This window comes from Bactrocera neohumeralis, chromosome 6 (genome assembly GCF_024586455.1).
Source record: "Bactrocera neohumeralis isolate Rockhampton chromosome 6, APGP_CSIRO_Bneo_wtdbg2-racon-allhic-juicebox.fasta_v2, whole genome shotgun sequence".
In the NCBI taxonomy this organism is placed as follows: domain Eukaryota; kingdom Metazoa; phylum Arthropoda; class Insecta; order Diptera; family Tephritidae; genus Bactrocera; species Bactrocera neohumeralis.
In genome coordinates, this window is record NC_065923.1 from 69,871,499 (window position 1) to 69,887,965 (window position 16,467).

The following is a 16,467-nucleotide window of genomic DNA, read 5'->3' on the forward strand; positions in this document are numbered from 1 at the left end:
TGAACCATCGATTGTTTGAATTTCACATACAAAATTGTTCCTTATTGTTGTTGTTATTGTTTTGGGGTCATGAAACATTTATGAAGTAATTTTGAGCAATGTTGCCAAGTTAAAGTCAATGACTGGATAAAAATACGGGTCCATTCCGTTTAAGTAGACCTGACTGTGGTGGGAGCTATCACTCTCTCTATCTAGTTTCGCATTAAAATCTAGCGGTTATTCACAAACGAATAAGATGAAAAACCAAGCTATTAGCGCATAGTTTGCCAAAGCTTGTACGCACTTCTAATGTACCAGCGATTAACAACTCGTCTCGATATTGAGTAATTTCGATATTTGTGATCTTTAAAATATATTTGACCCTTCGCATTGCTACACGATAATCTACTTCATTTTTGTTTTCGTAAGTTTCTATCAGGTTTCATGTGATTTCCATTTGTTTATCATACGCCCTGGCGTATGTAGTTTGTGTATAGCATGTAGTATAGCATACATTACGGCGCACACAAGAAATGCTTCCGTCTTTCGCATATGTATGTATATATGTACATGTGTGAATTGATTTAAATATTATTCATAAACGAAAATGTGTATATACTTACACGCTCATAAAAGAACAACTTAATCAATTAATAATCAAGCTCAAATTTATATCGGTAACGATTTTTGTACAAACGAATTTTAATTCTTAAGTAAGTCTGTGTATGTATGCAGCATTACTTCATAAAGTATTTGTTGAAATGATGTACTGCCACTGAAACGCTACCAATTTTACTATTTATTTAGAAAGCGTATCCATTTTGATGTAAATTTTCCAACGAATAACTAAATAAAAACAAATTAGAGTAAGAGAGAAGGAAAAAAATGGTATTATGAAAATAAGAATGAATAAATAAAGTAAAACTAGAGAATTTAAGTAAAAAATAAATAAAATTGTAATAATAAAAAAAATTAATAATTAAATAAAAATAATTAAAAATTTAATAATAAAAAAGTTATATAAATAAATACTGATAATAAAAAATACATAAAATTTTAGTAATAAACAAATTTACAACTATATAAAATAATAATGAAACTATAAAATTAAATTTATTTTATTAATACCTAATATTGAAATAATATTTTTTATGATAATTAATAATTTTAATCACAACATTTTAGTTAATTTTAATTTATTATTTATTTAAATAAGTTTTTGTCAATTTTTAAAAATGTAAATATAAATAAGCAAAACTGCATTAACAATATTTTTTCATAAAATCAAATTTTTTAATACCGACTTTTCGCAAAAAGAAAATTTTGCTTAATTAATTAAATGTAAATAAATTATCAATAATATTTATTTGGTTTTTAATTAATTAAATGTAAATAAGTCTTAAAAATATTTATTTGGTTTTACTTGTTTATTGGAGAAACAAAATCTCTATTGGTTTCTTTAAATTTATTTTTAAATAAAAGAAATAAATTAATATAATTAAAAAAAATTTATAATTAAATAAAAATAAAATAAATAAAATAAAAAAAAATAAATCAAACTAAAAAAAATAAATCAAAATAAAAAATGTATAATAACATTGATTAACATATGTATGTATATAAAAGCATTTTCATTCATTTTTCACAAAATCAAACTTGATACCGACTTTTTTCGTACAGACTATTTTAAATGTACATAAATAAGTTAAACAAAAATACTTATGTATTTGGTTGTATTTGTTTATTACAAAACAGAATAAATAACAAAACAAATGAATAAATAAATAATTAAAACTAAAATATAACAAATAAAATCTACATAAAAAAAAATAAAAACAAATAAATAAAAATAATAAAACAAATAAATAAAAATATAAATATATAAATACATACATATATAAAAATTAAACAAAAAACTAAACAAAAAATTAAAAAAAAAAATTATATAAAAATTAAAAAAAGAATTTATAAAAAAATTAAAAAAATATTATATAAAAATTAAAAAATTTTAATTAAAAAAAGATAAAAAAAAACTTAAAAAAATTTAAAATTAAATAATATACATATGTATATTCAAATACATACAAACACTATAATATGATTGGAGGATAATATTGTTCAAAATATTATTTGAAAAACCAATATATGCAATATCAATTAAAGTAAATAATACAAACCTTTTTCATTTCAAAATTTGTGTAATTTTATTTCATTAGCTTTTAAGACTGCAAGGATTACCAATATAAGTGCATATATTATACTTAAAGCTTGCTAAATTTAATTTAACAGGTAAAATAATATACACATTAAGTGAATATTACATTAAGCAAATATACGAAACTAATAATGAAATATAGTATAGTATGTATTAAGAATTGTAAAATAATTACTTGTAATAAACTTGAACTATGAATAAACGATATAGGCTAGTTTTATATGTATATACTAACATACTACGTTTGCACGTGTGTGTATCTGCTAAGCTAAGCATTGTCTGGGCATATAAAAGCTCAAAAGGCGCACTTGCCTTTAAGCGTACCGTTAAGCTTTATACTTACTTACCAACGATTTTAAAAATAACTCGTCGGTTCGCACGCTTATTTCCTACAAATACCTTGGTGAATAGGCTTGTTTTCTTGTTCGCAGCAAAAACAATTGAGCTTTATTGTATAACGCACACAAAAGCACAAACGTACATTTTATATATTTCGGCTTTAATTCAATGCAGATATACTAAATATACAAATATTTATTGCATTCAAGTATGAACAATACAAATAACGTTTTTATAAAAAATATTTTTCGTTTGTAAAACAATTTACAAATAAAATATTTTTAGAAATAAGAAACCGCTCGTTCGAAAATCCAACTCACAGTTTCGAAAATTCAAAGAGCACGCGTTAAATACATAGCTAAGGGCACTAACGAAAATATTTCATAGCATGTTGTTGTGTTGGACCCACGGTATTTGTAGAGCGTGGTGTAGTCAATACTTGATTTCTTTCGTATGCGGCATAGTGACCGTTGTGCGACTGCTTAGATTGCATAAAATGTCCGTTTGTGCGCAGAAGCGGCGCTTGCTTCAATTGCCGCTCCACCTGTGGCAATTGTGCTAATTTTTCTCTTACCACTATAGGCAGATCGTCTTGTGGGCTAAAGTGGGTGGATGAACCATTTGTTTGTGTAAAAGTAATGCCACCGCCCTGACTTGCGGGTATCACTGAAACATGAGAACCGTCAGGGAATTGCACTTGAATAATGCCATGCGAAAGCTGTAATATCAACAAAAAAAATAAAAGAAAACTAAACTTTTTTAAATTGTTAACTACTTACTTCTGTGGCGATACCAATGCCAGGTATGTTAAGTTTGCGTATCGGTATATTTGGCTGAGCTGCCATTATTTGCTGTTGCTGTAGTTGCTGCTGTAAACCCATTGATTGCTGCGACGAGGAGTTACTGTAATTGCTGTCACTACGAAATCCCGAAGATGTGGTGCCAGTTGAAAAGTTAGTACTTTCCTATAAGTGGAATGAACGTTGTTTAGAAAACACATGAAAAAGTAGAAAATATATACCTGTTGCGAGGTAGGTGTTAAATAAATGATGTTGGTAGTGTCACGCATTGCCGTGCTAATACATTGCCCCTGTACCACATCCACATCACTGGGACGTCGGCCCACCACTGCTGGAAAGCAGCAGTTACCACTAGTCTGCGCCAGCTGTAGCGCACTGCAGATCGCCAGGCAATGCTTTAAGCATTCCTCTTGATGTTGCAGCAAATTGCGGGCAGTAAGCTCGTCGTGGTTCTTTAACAAACGACCGTGCTTGTCGTAAACACGGACATCAGCATTAGGTGCTTTAATTACTTTTGCGCCATTATAAAAGAAAACCTCGAAATCGTCCATGCTTTCCATCAGCTGGCACTTTGCTTGTTTGCTAAAGAATGTAACTTTTGGAGTTTTAGCTTTAACCAAGTTGACAAAACGAGAGGCATAAATATATTTTTTCCAATGTTTGCTAGGTAAATTATTGTAAGAGTAAATGGAATGATTAGCAGCGATACCATCTGCTGGCGCTGGGGGCGATTCTTCGCTAATAGGTAGACCTCTGCATAAATGAATAATTATATTAAAAATTTTATAATTTTTTTTTTATAGTGCACTTACCGTCCTGGATCTGGTTGGTAAATGGTAATACGCATTCCATCTTTTGAAAACCAATATATATCGGTGATACGATCTTCACGTAAACGACTTTTATATTTTATGAATTCCAATGCCACCTCGCCACTCGATAAAATACTCATGATAGCATTTTTGGTTTTATAGCGTGTAGGCAAAAGTCGATTCGTGTTTAATGGTGACACACCCAAACGTTCTGACGTACTTTTTTGTTCTTGCAAAGCCACATTAGTTGGCCTAAGTACTTTGTGTACACCATCCATTTGATTAGACTTATGCGGCAAGTAATCAGTGCCACCAGCGGGAAAGTTATTTTCAACATTTTCCCCACATGGTTTGGGAAGCGGAAAATGGTTTTCAACCACATAGCGTGGTGTTGTTGGTAAACTATTGTATTTAGATGAGCCGTTAGATTGCCACTCAATGTCCATGCTATTACCTTGAGGAGTTGATGCTTGGAATGGACGTTGTTGATTTGATTCCAAATAGTCACTGGCAAAAGAATTGTAGGAATGTGCTGCCTTCAATGGAACAAAGTCAGCTTTATTTTGTTGATGCTCTTGTATACGCTCCAATGTACTACCGCGCATTGGATATTTTTCCATTGAACGTGAACGTTGTAGTGCAGCAATACGTGATGAACTGGAGTTGCTACTGGCAAATGTTATAATGCCGCTGTCACAGCTTGAGCCACTTTGTTGCTGTTGATATTTTTGTCTATGATTTTGCGTGCACTCGTTAATGTCAACGCTTATGCCCGGCGCAGCTGAACCTGCAGCTGTGACACAACCTTGTTCATGACGCAGCATGAATGGATGTTGCAGCACTTGTTCTAAGGTTATTCGTTCATTGGGATCCTTTTTTAATAAACGTTCTATTAAATCTTGTGCATCGTACGAGAGATGTTGTGGTATTTGGAAATCCGACTTTACAACTTTGTTTAGTGTGGACTGTACTGCATCTGTATCAAAGGGTGGGTGTCCGACAAGCAGTGTGTAGAACATACAACCAAGACCCCAAACATCAGCCGGTAAGCCATGGGGAGCTCTAGTTACCACTTCAGGTGAAATGTAATTTGGTGTACCTGAAAAATATCGAAAATAGCATTGATAATATATGTAAATAAAATATCTTTCACTGTTACTTACCGCACATAGTCATGTGTTTTTCATCAGGCCATTTCAACTGAGTTGCTAGTCCGAAATCGGCAATCTTGACATGCATATCTTTGCTTAGTAACAAGTTCGAAAGCGATATATCACGGTGCATTATCTGATGAGAATGTAGATACAACAGGCCCGAAACCACCTGTCGTAGTATGTTCGCCGCTTCATCCTCAGTCATGGCTCGCCCCATCTGTTGTTTCATATAACGATGCAGCTCGCCATTATGTGCCAGCTCTAGCACCAGATATACATAGTTAACATCCTGAAAAAATGTATACAACTCCAGAACAGATGGATGTTTTAGACGCGAATGAATTTCAACTTCTTGTCGTACCCGGTTGGCTAAGCCAGCACGCTGTATTAGCTGTTTGTCAATCTTAATAGAAAATTATAAGTTTTTCAAAAATCATTATTTAAGTGTATTAATATATGTACCATTTTAATTGCCACTATTTGATTTGTACGCGTACAACGCGCCTTATAAACACTAGCGAAGCCTCCTTTGCCAAGTAGATGAAGTACTTCATATTCCTACAATTTAATAATTGGAAAGTTAGCGTCACTTGAAAAATTACTTCTACACTATAATCTAACACACACCTCAATACACTCCCCTAATCCAACGTGTATAGACATTGTTGGGATAAGTTTTTACAATCTTTAATCAACCAACACTTAACTTTTTACTTTACTATTCAAAAATAATTGTTTTTCCTCAATTAATATGTAAATAAATAATAGCGTCACACCTGCCTACTTTCCTTGGCACTTTTTATTTCTTTTAAATTCGAAGTCAACGTCAAAAAACGTTTATGCTAACTAAACAAAGCCGCGCGCTATCAACTGGTATATGACAGCTACATGACAGCTCAGCCGATTTAAAATATTTCAATATCAAAATATTGCTTCATACTCAATTGAAATTAAAAGAAATTGAAACACTTATATTTTCCGAATTATAAAAATTATTATATTTATCTATTTTCATCGTTCTTTTATTAACGAAGTTGCGAAAATATAAACTTTACTTTTTTACATTGAAGCAACCCTGTGCATTCGCCATTTACGCATTTCGTCGAGAAATTTTCATTTCGCTGTCGTAATCATAATCGCTCTGTGCGCTGCTGGGAAAGAAAAATTCCTTTTAATTCAGCTTCCATAATTTTATTGCCATTTTCATAGAATTTTATGCAAATATGCTCATTTAAAGAACGCACATGAAACAATTAAACCCCAAAGAATATATATAAATTAAATTCATATGAAATTAGAACAAAATTTTAACGCACGCAAAGCGAAATTATTACTTTAACTTAAATGAAATCACATTTTGTGGTCAAGGAAAAACGGGAGTACTGCTCCAGTGAAATAGAAGGCGCCCTGCACACCTTCGTAACTTGTATGGTATGTGATAATACCACGTACTCGTAGAGATATTACAGTGGAGTTCTATACCAATGACCAAGATGTTACAAATGTGTTAATAAATAGTGCCATTTCGGTGAAAGTGTGAGAAATTATTTAATTCGGATCAAAATATTTGTGACAAATAAATGCAAGTTAGTTTTTTTTTTTTTATATACGACTCAAAGTGAAAAATAATGCAACCTGCTCTAGACTAATGGACAATCGGTAGTGGTCACGTCGAATACGGGCAGGGAGCAGAAAAATTCTTTCAATTTTTTATTTTTTAAAAGTTTGTGCGCCGAATATTTACCAACACATTACTTTTAATACTCCTGAAAGTTTTTTGAATACATACGATAAAATTATTTACTGCAAGTTGTTAAAATTATAAAAGTTATGCCGCTGCGTGTATGTCAAAAATCTACCTTCAATCAAAACAAAAACCAGAGTTGTTAAATGTAAGTTGTCATAATAATTATTTAATTTTGTTTTATTAAATATTACTTTTACACTATCTAATATTGAAAATATTTATTGCTAAACTTTTATTCCTCTTTAAATTTTTTCTTCAGATATTAACTTTTAAGTTGTGAAACACATAATAAACATATTGAATAAAATGTTTTTATGCAACACCGCTTTCATTATTTTGACATTTATCAGTGTTGTATGGTTTGACTCTCAACTAACCTCAAAATATTTCAGGGCAAAAAGTGACAAATGATAAATTTTATTTCTGTTGCCGTGTTGTTGTTGCTGTTTGTAATTCATCAGGGCGACATCGTTGACGGCGAAGCTTGCAGAAAATTTCACAAATAGGATACTACTACAAAAATCATTCTTAAATTGCATTTATTAATTTACTGCTTTGGAGTATAAAATCGCTGATAAAATATTTAACATGTGAATTGGAATTATGTTTAAATCAATCAAGAAGGATAAAATTTTAGAACAAAAAAACAGACAGCCTACATTTCCTCTCTGCTTAAAAGCAGTGAAGTAAAAGTAAAAAAACAACAAACTGAAGAAATTAAAATAATACTGTGTTATAGTTGAGAGTACCAATTTCGAATAAATCAGTTCCAGGGACAGCAAGTGTTAGTGATTGTGTTTCTAATCGTCCCGCTAATGGAAAAAGAACGGGGCGGCAGCAGCACGCGCTACGCCACTGTAAGCGATCGTAGCACCGTTGTTGGTGGAAATTCACATTCTCTAATGGCTAGTGAATATGACGGTTTATTAAAAAAACACAAAAAATCTAAAAAGAAGAGTGGCAAACATTCACTTTCTCGTGAAAACTCTCCTACCCGACAATCAAGGCACAGCCGTAGTAGTAGCAACCAGTCTCTACAAAGTCGATCCAGTGCAGATGGCGATGAAGCTTTAGCAATTAACCAATCGACAAAAACAAATGCTTTGAACGCCATCGTTGAGTACTCTGATGTAAGTTCCGAAGATTTCTCTGATCCGGAGGCTGGCGAAATTAATTCGGAACCAAATGAAACCACGAAACAGCAAAGTGTCAATGCAGTGATTCCAAATGTTAGCAAAGATCTTAGACCTTCCACACAACTTCCTCCACCAAATGCACCCAAAACAGATCAACAACTTCAGAACATGAGCAGTGATGATGATACTTTCCGGTATGTTCAAATTTATATACATTTTTGGTATTATTATTAATTATTTTATGAAAACATTCTAAAACGAATTAATTATTGTATTTTTCTTTTACCAGAAGGAAACGTAAAGAGAGCCTTGATAATTTATCCAATCTGTCCCCAAATCGTGTACGCCGCATTATTCTTGGCTCTCCAGTTCGGGGAGCGAAATCAATTAGCACTGCTACAACTGTTTTATTGAAATCCAAAGGTGATAAAATATCCACTTCAGGCGGGTCCCCCAACGATTCGAGCACAGCAATGTTATCTCACCATCGTACACACAATGACCCGGCTACGAAAAAACAAAAAAAGAATAGCATTAACAGTAGCAGCAGGAGCAAACTACTAGATGAAGAAGTTTCCGATTGGGATGCGGCGCTAGCAAGTAGTGATTCCATGGATACCGATGAATTTGAAGCAGAATTAAAGAGACAAAAACGCAAGAAAGCCAAAAAAGACAAAAAGCATAAGCGTAGTAAGAAATCAAAGAAACGAAAAAAGAAACGTGCAAGATCATACTCAAGCATCGAGTCGATTTCTGACAATGACTTGGATGAAGTTATAGCAGCTGAGAGTATACGTCACTACACACCTTCGCCGAAAGCACACCGTTTTCACGTGAAACCTGTTGGCAATAGTGCAATTAAGAGTCCCGATCGTAACATTGCTGGTAGTGGTGTTGGATCATCTTATACTCCAATAAAAGAAGTCAGTCCAATGTCCATAGATACACCACCAATGCGTCCAGGTAGTAGCAATAGCTACTATGCTGAAAAGACGGGTGCTGCTTTAGCAGCTAATGCTGCGGTAAAACCGAGTGGTACATCTACAGTTGCGGCGGCAGCTTCTGGTCTACAAGTCACCGTAACAAATCAACGGCATCGTACACCCCCACGTACCAGTGCGAAAACACGATTTCCCGCCGCAACATCGCCACATACACCACCACTTTACGTGTCCGGTAGTGTTGAACGTGGACATACCGCACGTAGCACACGTTATGCGCTTAGTCCACCAAAGGAAGATCTACTATCTACGCAACATCATCATCAGCATCGCTCATTAAGTAATGCCAGCGGTGGTGGTACTACTAGTCATCATTACAGCGGTAGAAGTAGCAGTGGTGTTGATATGCATAAATATAAAACTATGTCGCCTGGTAAGGATCGTTTGTCTTATTTGCAAAACATAATTACTTCAATTTATTACGCTCTATTATAGATCGCTACCATCATCATCAGCCTACTACGCCGCCTCATAAGCGGAGAAAAGCAATCGATACACGAACGCCTGCGTACGAGTCTCATCATACACGTCACCATAGCTCTAGCGCCCACAGTTTGCGTAAAACACATGATTTTGATCGTTTCGGTAGTAATAACAGGGACAAATATGGTAGACGATATTCCAGGTAACAACGAGTACACCAATAAATTCGTGCTTTAAAAATTTATTACCATTATATATTTCGTTTAATAGGAGCCCTAGTTTGTTAAATATTCGGAGCAGACAATCACCAGCGTATGCGGCAACCTCTTCATCATCATATCGTAGTAGTGGTGTTTCGAGTGGTAGTCACCGTCATAGTGGCAGCAAATACCTACAAACATCACCTTCCCCTGTACGATCAAAGTCGTCAAAACGTGGCGCTGGCGCTGACCGTTATTCACGTTCGCGTTCACCGCGTTCTGTAACTAGACATTATGACTCTCCACCCTCGCCCGTCTCTGCAGCGATGGTGAGTGGACGTACGTCACATCGACGTTACCGTTCATCATCACGCAACCGTCGCCGTGATGCCAAGCGTTCATACACGCGTTCACGCAGTCGAACACGCTCACGTTCACGTACCCGATCGCGTTCACCTTCATCGTCACCCATTTCACGCGACCTGAAGCTCAAACGCATCGAATACAGTAAAAAGATCAGCGACACCAGTCTATTTGCTGAGCTGGTGAAAGACAAGCACAAGCGGCAGAAAGCGATAGACGTGAGTGTTGAACACAATGCATATTGTTGTAAATAGGTATATATGTATATCAAATATTTTTTTATGATTTTATAGGCACTGCTAGAACGTCAAGAGGAGAACAGTAATAGCAACAGTGCGCTCATTATAAATGAGAATAGCTCGTCGGTAGACAGCGGTACTCCCAAGGTTGTCGTACATGCCGACCTCACACCGTCCACCACTGATAGCGCTACAGCGAAACCCGCAACATTAGCACCCAATCCGGCGGCAACGGTGGCATCAACGCCAAATGGTGTGAGTGGTGGCAGCAAAACAGTTGTCGAAATAACTAACATTCCCATGCCGAAGGTGGTAGATGAAAAGCTTATCACCGATCCCAAGACAAATGAGCCACCCACCAAAGTCACTGCAACAAATGCGACAGTTGATGAGACCGATCGCCAGTCCGTAGCACCGCCGCAAATTAAGACTAAACCTAAAAGTCTTACTGCTTTACCAATGCCACCAGGCATAAGTGCCGCTGATTTAGCCATTGCGTCTACACCTTCACCACCCTCCGAGTATAACAGCAAAAGTGTTTCACATGTTCAGAAAGTGAGTAACAATAGCGCCTCGTCCTCCGCCACGCCAGCTGCAAACACTAATGCCAACAAAAGCTTACTCAATTTGCCAATGCCACCTATGGTGCCTGGCGGTGAGGAGCTCAGTGGCGATGAGGACGATGTTATTAATAGTCCAGAAGATTTTGATACGGCAAACACCAGCAATGCGTCGAAAGGCGGTGCGGATGGTGCATCAAACGATGCCGCCACGGGAAATGGTAAAATTTCCAATAGTAAAGGGAACACAAATGCTGCTACAGCAAAACGTAAACGGCCTGTTATATTAAATCGTCGCGATTCACGTAATCAAGTGCGTGATTGGGGCGAACGTTGTGTAGACGTCTTCGAGATGATAGCACAGATCGGCGAGGGCACATATGGACAAGTAATGCTATAAAACTATTATTTGTTTAATAATTTTGTAGTGATTTCTATGATTACTATCTTTTTTACTTAACTAGGTATATAAAGCTCGTGACCACCACACTAACGAAATGGTTGCGCTGAAGAAAGTGCGTTTGGAGCATGAGAAGGAAGGTTTTCCCATTACAGCTGTGCGTGAAATTAAAATTTTACGCCAACTGAATCATCGCAATATTGTCAATCTTCATGAAATAGTCACAGACAAGCAAGATGCTTTAGAATTCCGAAAAGATAAGGGCTCATTCTATTTAGTATTCGAGTATATGGATCATGATTTGATGGGTCTGCTGGAATCTGGCATGGTTGACTTCAATGAAGAGAATAATGCCAGTATTATGAAGCAACTTTTGGATGGGCTCAATTACTGCCATAAGAAGAATTTTCTTCATCGTGACATTAAATGTTCAAACATTTTAATGAATAACAAGTAAGTAACGGACTAGTGGGAGCCAGGGTTGCGAATTTTTTAATTAAGAATTTTGTATTAAAAGTTATGTTTTTATTTTTTCATCCCGATGTTGGGATTCAAAATTTATTTTTCATTTTTAAATCCCAATGTTGAGATTAAAAATTAAATTTTCATTTATTGTTTTCTTTTTTCATTAAAAAATGTCTTTTGAATTTTTAATCCGAAACATATAATTAAATTTAAAAAAAATTAAATTGTTTTAGAATTAAAATTTTCTTTTTTAATCCGTTATGCTATTATTATTTTTCGATTCGGTATGTGGTATAAAATTTATTAAAAATATCGTATTTCGGATTACAAAATAAATAAAATAATGTTATCAATTATTTTTTTAACGCTTTGCAACCCTGGTGATGGCCAAATTTTTTTAATCTCACATATCATTGTTGCTTCATAATCAACAGGAACATTTCATTTATAAAAATATATAAACCTTTCATACATTTTGCAGAGGTCAAGTTAAACTTGCCGATTTCGGTTTGGCACGTTTATACAATGCCGAAGATCGAGAACGTCCATACACTAACAAAGTGATAACACTGTGGTATCGCCCACCGGAACTACTACTCGGCGAAGAGCGTTATGGACCAGCGATTGATGTTTGGTCATGTGGTTGTATATTAGGAGAGTTATTCGTTAAACGACCACTCTTTCAAGCGAATGCCGAAATGCCGCAATTGGACACTATTTCCAAAGTATGTGGTACACCGGTGCCGGCAGTATGGCCAAACGTAATCAAGCTGCCACTCTTCCATACATTTAAACCGAAACGTCAGCACAGGCGACGACTACGCGAAGATTTTGAATTCATGCCAATGCCCGCTTTGGATTTACTCGATCGCATGCTAGAACTGGATCCAGATCGGCGCATCACCGCTGAGGAGGCGCTTAAATCATCATGGCTTGTAAACATCAATCCCGATGAGTAAGTTTTTCATGATTGCGAAGTGTGGATTGAGTGACATAACAGTTACTACACGAAATAATCCGTTGTACTTATTTAAACTTTTATGCAATAACTAAATATTTGTTTTTGCAATATCTCACTTTTTTTACTTTCTGCAGAATGGCTATACCAAGGCTGCCTACGTGGCAAGATTGCCACGAATTGTGGAGCAAAAAACTACGTCGTCAAAAGCGCGAACAGGGTGACGCAGGCACACTGTGAGATTACATCTATTCCATGGTGGCCACGCCGGTCATTGATTCTGAGATGACCCAGCGCTTGGTGGCTGACAAAGTGACAGATAACACACAACAATTGTGTATATAGCAGGTGCAACAACAACAATATTAACAATAATTTCTAAAATCTATTGATGGCGCTGTGTATGCAGGAAACTAATACCAACGACAATATGGAAAACTGTCTCAATTGGATCTAATTTTAAATGTAAGATGGTAAAAGATTTAGCGCAGCTGTTATTGTTGTATCTAACGTGTCGGAAGTAAGAAGTGTTGAAAGCTTAGCAAATACACACAATTTTCTTCATCCTTTATCTATAGTAATTGTAATTGATTCACGACATTTTAGGTTTTTTTTTTATAATAACCATTATAACTTACTACTTTTATTATTACCATATTATTAGTAATGGCATCAAGTTAAAGCGTAAACTAAATTATAATTAGTTTTAAAGCAACGAAAAGGATAACTTAAATAAAACTAAGAAATCATTAAACTTTGTAAGCCGATTACAAAAAAAAAAGAAGCAAGAGCAAAATAATATAATAAATGAATATCAAGATCTACATACATATATTTAAGTACATGCGATTTGAAAGTCTCTTTTTTTAACACCTTTTGGGGTGCACTTATTGAAATTATATTAGAGCACAAACGCAGAGAACAAAAGTTCGTTTAAGATGGCAAATTTGTAAACAATGTCCCATATATATGCAACTATTTACTAAGTAAAACAACAACAAAGCATATTACGAAAGGACTGACAGGTAAATTGTTTATGCTGCAACAAATTGATGAATATCTAACAAAAAAACACTGTAAATAATAATGAAGAAATTTCAATATCATACGCATGATATCGTCTCAAACCTATTTTATATGAGTAACGAGTTAATCCTTTTTGACACTTCACTAACTTCAGGAACTGTAACTATGTTTAATTTTACATTTAAAGCATAATTATGTATGCAATAAGGACTTTCGGAAATCCATTAACTAATTTTATATATGTGTGTTACATATGCATATACAATGAAAACAATGTACGTACATATGTACATTAAAAATTTGTAGAATTAACGTAAACGAGTTGAACGTTGCAACTACATATTACTGTAAATCATGAATAAATAGCAGCAATTTTAAATTTAGTCAATAAAAATTACAAAAAAAACCAAACGTATTAAGAAAGGTTTATTACAATGATAAGTGCATATGTTTCTTAAGAGTTGCGTGAAAGTTCTTTTATATTTTTTCTTTTTTTTTTAATAATTTATCACACAATATTTTCTTAAAAAAATAAAAATGGTTGTTTTGGGAAATGGGCTTAACAGTAACCAATTTCGGTATATATTAGGTGTTCCTTAGAATTGCTACAAGTAAGGCGTGCATGCCTTTTAAATAAATTCGTACCAACAGTGAAATATATTTTGAATATAATTCAATCATTTTAGTTAGATAATTGGGAAACTACATGCATTGCCCATTATTATACATATATACATATATAATATTAACAATTAGAAGCGCGTCATTATTGTGTACATACAAATTCAGTTAATTTACAACGCGTTTACAAAATTTTTGCAAAGTTCTATTTGTTGAGTAAGTAGTATTTGATATAAAACTCAGAATATTTATTAATTTCTAATTAAAAACAATCGCCAGCTATTTAGACTTCTCACTTTACTCATTTCAAGAGTGCGTCTTACTCTTAGTCTCATAAAAAATAAATTAGAGAACACAGAAATTGTCTGTCTAGCATTATCTTGTTTCGTAATTAAATAACTATTTTTTATATGACCTAAAATATTAGTATAGTAAGATAATAAATTGTTTTCTTTTAAAGCCTCAAATAGTAGGAGGTCCCTTTATGGTTTGGTTTATCAATCTTAAACAACGTACACTTATTTTGTATAGGCAATAAAAATTGTAGTTTTTTAGTTTAACATAAAAATCAAGTATTTTTTTAAATTTTTATATGAGATAGCGGTCTAAAACATTGCACAAGTGCGCAACTCATAAAAATATTGTTAAGACCAGCGATGAAGTTGAAATGGAATAGGGAAAATTTAAGCAGTGTAAAGGTTTGAAGCATTCGAAATTTATATTTTTTTATAAATTGGTATAGTACAATAGTATAAACATTCATATATTAGATCAACATCGCATATACATACATATGTATATATATTTACGTATGTATTGAATATAAACTGCAATAGCAATTAAACAATTATAAACTATAGAAATGAGGTACTAAATGTAATATAAGTAATACTACGTTAAACAAAAATCAAAATATACATGCAAATTTATTAATCTTAAGTAAAGAATGAAATTATAAGCTAAAAAGTCAATAATGGGTGCATGTGAGACTGAATACAAGAAAATAAAATATGGAATATAAAACTAAGAACTTAACACCTTATATCTCAACGAATGGATATTGTTGGCATTAAATAACTGACATTGTGTAAAAACTCATTTATTAAATAATATAAATATGTAATTGTATGTAATCTATGATAGCTGAAAAAACTGTACGTAAACTTAACCGCTTAATTATAACTATTGTCATTTTGTTACATTAAAATAACAAAAAAATATATATTATTGAAATATCTAATTTCGTGTTTGTGAAAGAGCAGAGGAGAAAATAAATACAAAAAATTATAAAAATTACGTAAAAATATTTAATAATTTAAAACATGTAAGTATGTACATTTGCATCCTATACTTATTTTTTTAATATACACACTCTTTTTAAACACTTATTCAGTTCTACATACTTACATTTGGTTACATTCGCCTAAAGCATATTCGGTTATGCTAACCTGTTGACGTTGGATCACGCTCATAATTAATAAAAATTCCAACAATATTTACCTTGACATACATGCATATATAAATTTAAAACACGTAAATACAGATGATTGACATCAATAATAACGGATAGACAATAACAACAAACCATAAGATAACCTGACAGCCAACAGCTGTTCCTCTCCGACTTCGCCTTCGTGTTATATTACATCGTCCTTTTTTGTTTTGTTCTCTTATTTATCACTTTATCTCATGCACATGTTAGTTCGTGGATATATATACCTATATATTATATATAAGAGTGATTTATTTATATATGATAATAATTTTTTTATATCATTCTAACAAAATAGAAAGTACTAATAACATAATATTTTATTTACATATACATATAGTTAGATAAACGCAAATATGCACTCAAAACTGCACTATTTGACTTTATAAAATAGTACATTTTTAAGCATATCTGGAATTCAACTGCACTAAACCTGCATATAATATGTGTAGTTGTTGAATTATGCATTTGCTGCAGAAATAGAAAAAGGGTCAATATTTAGCATAATTATTTTATAAATCACATAATGATTATATA

General features: G+C 33.4%; 2 protein-coding genes across 5 annotated transcripts; one reads left to right on the forward strand and one right to left on the reverse strand.

The window, feature by feature from the left end:
- Positions 1-1,606: 1,606 nt before the first annotated feature.
- LOC126763268 (serine/threonine-protein kinase PLK4) lies at positions 1,607-7,149 on the reverse strand. 2 transcript variants are annotated; one of them, XM_050480587.1, is made up of 7 exons: positions 7,089-7,149; positions 5,762-5,857; positions 5,309-5,702; positions 4,146-5,244; positions 3,555-4,086; positions 3,313-3,498; positions 1,607-3,251 (listed from the first exon to the last, which is right to left on the reverse strand). In XM_050480587.1, the coding sequence occupies exons 2-7, from the start codon at positions 5,762-5,764 to the stop codon at positions 2,901-2,903; spliced, it is 2,565 nt and encodes an 854-aa protein (XP_050336544.1). In that variant the 5' UTR covers positions 5,765-5,857; positions 7,089-7,149; the 3' UTR covers positions 1,607-2,900. The 2 variants fall into 2 exon arrangements, with proteins under 2 accessions (XP_050336544.1, XP_050336543.1); XM_050480586.1 differs by lacking the exon at positions 7,089-7,149 and adding an exon at positions 5,927-6,151.
- Positions 6,373-13,615, forward strand: LOC126763267 (cyclin-dependent kinase 12). 3 transcript variants are annotated; one of them, XM_050480585.1, is made up of 9 exons: positions 6,373-7,191; positions 7,306-8,376; positions 8,475-9,556; positions 9,619-9,808; positions 9,877-10,387; positions 10,463-11,356; positions 11,433-11,821; positions 12,315-12,788; positions 12,929-13,615. In XM_050480585.1, the coding sequence occupies exons 2-9, from the start codon at positions 7,862-7,864 to the stop codon at positions 13,029-13,031; spliced, it is 4,158 nt and encodes a 1,385-aa protein (XP_050336542.1). In that variant the 5' UTR covers positions 6,373-7,191; positions 7,306-7,861; the 3' UTR covers positions 13,032-13,615. The 3 variants fall into 3 exon arrangements, with proteins under 3 accessions (XP_050336542.1, XP_050336539.1, XP_050336541.1); XM_050480582.1 differs by having other exon boundaries at positions 6,375-7,191; positions 8,472-9,556; XM_050480584.1 differs by having other exon boundaries at positions 6,375-7,191; positions 7,439-8,376; positions 8,472-9,556.
- The last annotated feature ends 2,852 nt before the right edge of the window (positions 13,616-16,467 follow it).